A 4,402-nucleotide genomic window follows, 5' to 3' on the forward strand; every position below is an offset into this window, starting at 1 on the left:
ACTCATTACGTGGTGATCAGGTCATTCAGGTTATTTATTTGTTAATTTCATCTAAACTCAACAGTCTACTATTTAAAGTGATTTTGAACAAAAATGTTCAAAAAGCAATTAGATTATTATAAGGAGACTTATCATAGTTTATTATTATTTATTAATTTTATTATTATTATTATTATTTAAATATTACTATCCTAGTTTAACTTATAGATAGTAAAAGACTAATATATATCATAACAAAGCTGATGAAGTAACAATCATCTTCATAGAAAAATATAGTTGAAAAAGAAAAACGAAATTACACAAATCCTATGTATAACTTTGTGGTATTGTTGTTGATTATTAATTATTATATGACAAATAAATTATTAAAACTGTCTTCTATATATAAATTATTGCCGCTTTATCTTTTAAAATTTATTGTCTTTTTTAAGTGATATGAAGGAGAATGTGGATGCGACAATTCAATCACGTGGTTACTTTTTTATCTTTGGGAAAGTTGGAATAAAACAATTGTTGATGCATTATTGCGTTTTTCTTGATCTCTGTCTTGTAAATGGAAATCAGATCTAGCATTCCATAATCTTTTATAATGGATCAGATCAGAACTAGTTGGTGAAAAAAGAATAAGATTCAATTTACGTAATTATGGAGAAATGTTTTACGTAGTAAAATACCATAAAGGAGACCCACTTTCTCCTCAAGACATGCTATAAAAACAAAAGTCAGCTACCATTCCATAAAATTATTCGTAAAGACTTCTAAGACAAGGAAATACTTTCATTTTCTTTACAAATTAAAAGCGATTTATGTACAATTTATAAAAGCCATCTTTTGAGTAAAATACATTTTGTTGTTTTTAGTATCAATAATTTAAAAAATTCACAATTTTAGTTTCTCAACTATGTAATATTGGTCCTTAATTTTTTATTTAATTTTAATTACTATAACAAATTATATTTGTTAACAAGTTCTCCTACTATTTTTAATCTTATAAAAAAAAGGTCAAGCGTTTTTCTTGTTCTTTATTTTTCACGTTTTTATGTCTAAAATAATCAAAACACATGAATACTTGAATTAAAAAATTAAACAATGCCTCATAACTTTTAAAAATTAAATAACGGAAGTGTACCCTAAATTACTGGAAAAAAAATTAAGAACTAAAATTAGAAATTTTAGAAAAATCTAAAGATCAAAGTTACCATTAAATATTGATATATTAGAAAACTTTTAGGAGTTAACATAATTTTCTCTCAATTAAAAAAAAAAAACTTGATTAATTATCTAAATAGAGCAAAGAAGACAATAGAATTATACATTAACTCACAATTGAAACTTTTGGTGATAGCAAAACATCTCTAACAATTAGTATATTAAACTTAAAACAAAGTGGTGTTTCTTTGAACTTAACATGGCTAAATATAGTGCCCACACAAGCACCACAAATCACTATATCAATTGCATATTACTCTGTCACTGGTCACTTCTGCCAACATAAATCCAACACTGGAAGTAGCTTTATGCAATTTTCTCTTCTATGTCAACACACACTTTCTCTTTTTCTCTTTCATTTGTTGTTTGGTGAGGTAACTGGGAGCTGCATTGTTTCTGTTTCTTTTGTTCTTGCTGGTGATGATGAAGTCTCATCTACATAATCTTTTCCTTTACCCCACACCACAGAGTAAAGACCCACTGCGATAATGATGCCTCCAATGATACTGAAATCAATGTTCATAAGTAGAATTTCGTGAATATTATAATTTATTATAAATATGATAAGGTTGAAGAATGAATAAAAAATGAGATATAAAGGTGATAGAGTTCTATTACTTAATCCTGTTTTTTTTTCCCTGAAGGGGACAATCACTTTATAAAAGGAGAAAAAGAAAAAATGCAGAAAAATTTGAGTGTAAGGATAAAACACTTCATCTGATGTGGGTATAGACAGTTAGGCTTTCGGTTGATGTTGTAAAAATTTCTTCATTTAATTTTGTTTAATTTTTGGTAAATAAATATTGAAAGTGTGGATTATAGAAATACATGGAGAAAAATAGAAGTATTGGGCAGGCCCAAATGAAAAAAATAAGAAGATACCTTCCAAGGTAGAGATGTTCTCCAAGAAGAAGGGAGCCCAAAGCAGTGACAATGATCATACAAAGAGGATTGAAGGATGTCACAAATACTGGACCTCTACTTTGCATTACCAACCCCTGTATATAATATGCTATTCCTGAACTCATTATTCCCTGTAATAAAAAAACAAAAAACTCATTATTCCCTGTAATCTTCACAAGAGAAACATGAAATATTTTTCATTCCAAGTTCAAACAACAACATATTTGGTTTGAAATAAATTTCCTACTTTATAGATAATTATTAAACTGATATTATTAACACTTTCTAATAAAAATATTCAAAAATAAGAAATAAAATAATATAGTCATAGTTTATAAAAAAATAAAATAAAAATACTTTCTATACATTCAAAATTGGTTCCAAAATTTTCTTATCTTAGTTATTTCAATGGCTATTGTATGTATGTGTATTTTATGTATGATAATTTATTATAATAGTATTTTAATATTGAAAACTTTTATATCAGGATTGTATGACTAGTTTCTTTTATAAAGAATACTTTACGTTCACTGATGTGGTTACTTGTAAATGCAACCCAGCAAACAATAAAGAAAAAAGAAAAAGTGTCCCAATTACATTTACTGTTTGAAAACATACTTCTGCACATACATAATAACATATTCAACTACGTTAAAAGAAAAAAAAAATTGCTTCACAATAAAAATAGTTCAAAACTGAGTTAAATTTAATGGGATAATTTATAAAGTTGAGCTGAAATTTGAAGAAAGTTACAGATTGTGGAACTAACGGTGTATAGAGGGCCATAGAGGGTGTAGTCGAAACCGATAGCCCATGCACGAGGGTTGTGATCTGCAATCACAGCAACCACAGCACTTTGCAATGCACCTCCCAAGCATATCAACGACGACAGTGACAGTTCCGCAGGGTACCTTTTCACCGTTATGGACTGCACAATCACATTCTCTTTCACATTAGAACAAAACAAAACTATCAAATCACATGCGTAATAACTTTTGTTAATACAAATAACATAATAATTTTAACATTTGGTAATAACATAGTTTATGCATCGGTTAATGTAGTTTACCTGCAATATGTAGAAGGAAGACCAAGCGAAACAACCCAGGCAAATAAAGAGAGTTCCTGAGACCCAGTGTGAGTGATTATTCTGAGAAGAGGGGCTTCCACTTTGTTGGTGAGTTGTGTTTGAATGATGAAATAGGTCAAATTGAGGGCCTTTGTATAGTGTCATTAACAAAGCCCCAGCAAATGTCACCAAGGTTCCCACCACTTTCGCTTGGCTGCGTAGTTCCCTCATGTTCACCCGCTCCAACCTGATACAATACAACACAAAATTGTATATATATTTTCAGTGGGGGGAACAAGCAAATAAAAATAACAGTCCAAATGAGTAATAAATACTTCACCTGAGAAATAGTGCAAGCACAAAGGTTACAGAGGGTACGGCATTCATAACAGCAGATGCAAAGGAAGCTGAAGTGTATTGCATCCCCAAGAAAGTAAATCCTTGGTCAACCACTGGCCTACAACATAAAACATATCGAACAAATTACCAACATGAACAAAAGTTTGTCCTTGTATAGATTTAGTCATGTTAATGATACACTAATAACAAAAAGTTTAGGGTGATTACTCAAGAAATCCAAGTACTAGTATCTGCAGGAACACGGTCCATGTCATCTTTGGCCTAACTTTCCTGCAAGAAATTCAATAAAACTGTTAGTTAAACATGGTAACTCCACATTTAAAACACATAAAAGAGTATAAATTAACAGATTAAGAAGTAGCAGAAGGTGATAAACTAACACCTTTCAAATATCAAGGCAAAGGGAGCAAGGGCCAATGCAGCAATGGCATTGCGATACACAATGAACACGAAACGACTCATTCCATGGTTGAGACTTGCCATGGTGAAGAGGTATGTCCCTGCCATACCAAATTGCAACCCCACAGTTAACACATATGGCTTGGCCTTACTAACCATGTTGCCAACGTTGGCTCCACATAAGTGTTCCATGGTTTCACAAACGTTGCTATATTTGTTAAAAAGGGTTGGCAGGGTTAGTTGCTATTATGTGCATGAAATGGTCTTCCTTATATAACACCACGAGTAATGATTAAGACAAAACAATTAAAACCCACTACGCATAGCATGTAGATAAGTGTCGTAAACCACTGTTTAAAGTTTTCCTTTAATTTAGATCATCCCATCCAATTTCTCACGTAAAGTTCCACCCACCAACTAAAAGGAAAAGCTCTATTATTTAGTGGAACGTATACCCTTAGA

General features: G+C 30.8%; 1 protein-coding gene across 1 annotated transcript; it reads right to left on the reverse strand.

The window, feature by feature from the left end:
* Positions 1-1,308: 1,308 nt before the first annotated feature.
* LOC114193540 (WAT1-related protein At4g08290-like) lies at positions 1,309-4,195 on the reverse strand. The gene is made up of 7 exons (XM_028083377.2): positions 3,924-4,195; positions 3,749-3,811; positions 3,522-3,638; positions 3,182-3,428; positions 2,882-3,040; positions 2,092-2,243; positions 1,309-1,715 (listed from the first exon to the last, which is right to left on the reverse strand). The coding sequence occupies exons 1-7, from the start codon at positions 4,130-4,132 to the stop codon at positions 1,565-1,567; spliced, it is 1,098 nt and encodes a 365-aa protein (XP_027939178.1). The 5' UTR covers positions 4,133-4,195; the 3' UTR covers positions 1,309-1,564.
* Positions 4,196-4,402: the final 207 nt, after the last annotated feature.

Source organism: Vigna unguiculata, chromosome 8, assembly GCF_037176805.1.
Source record: "Vigna unguiculata cultivar grain cowpea cultivar isolate G323 ecotype 2 chromosome 8, ASM3717680v1, whole genome shotgun sequence".
In the NCBI taxonomy this organism is placed as follows: domain Eukaryota; kingdom Viridiplantae; phylum Streptophyta; class Magnoliopsida; order Fabales; family Fabaceae; genus Vigna; species Vigna unguiculata.

Bases quoted from the DNA above. Each gene is read 5' to 3' on its own strand.
- LOC114193540 (XM_028083377.2), bottom strand. From the start codon at position 4,132: ATGGAACACTTATGTGGAGCCAACGTTGGCAACATGGTTAGTAAGGCC. The intron at 3,812-3,923 runs GTGTTAGTTTAT...AATTTCTTGCAG, and splicing joins TTTGCCTTGATATTTGAAAG to GAAAGTTAGGCCAAAGATGA. The intron at 3,041-3,181 runs GTAAACTACATT...GTGATTGTGCAG, and splicing joins CTTCCTTCTACATATTGCAG to TCCATAACGGTGAAAAGGTA.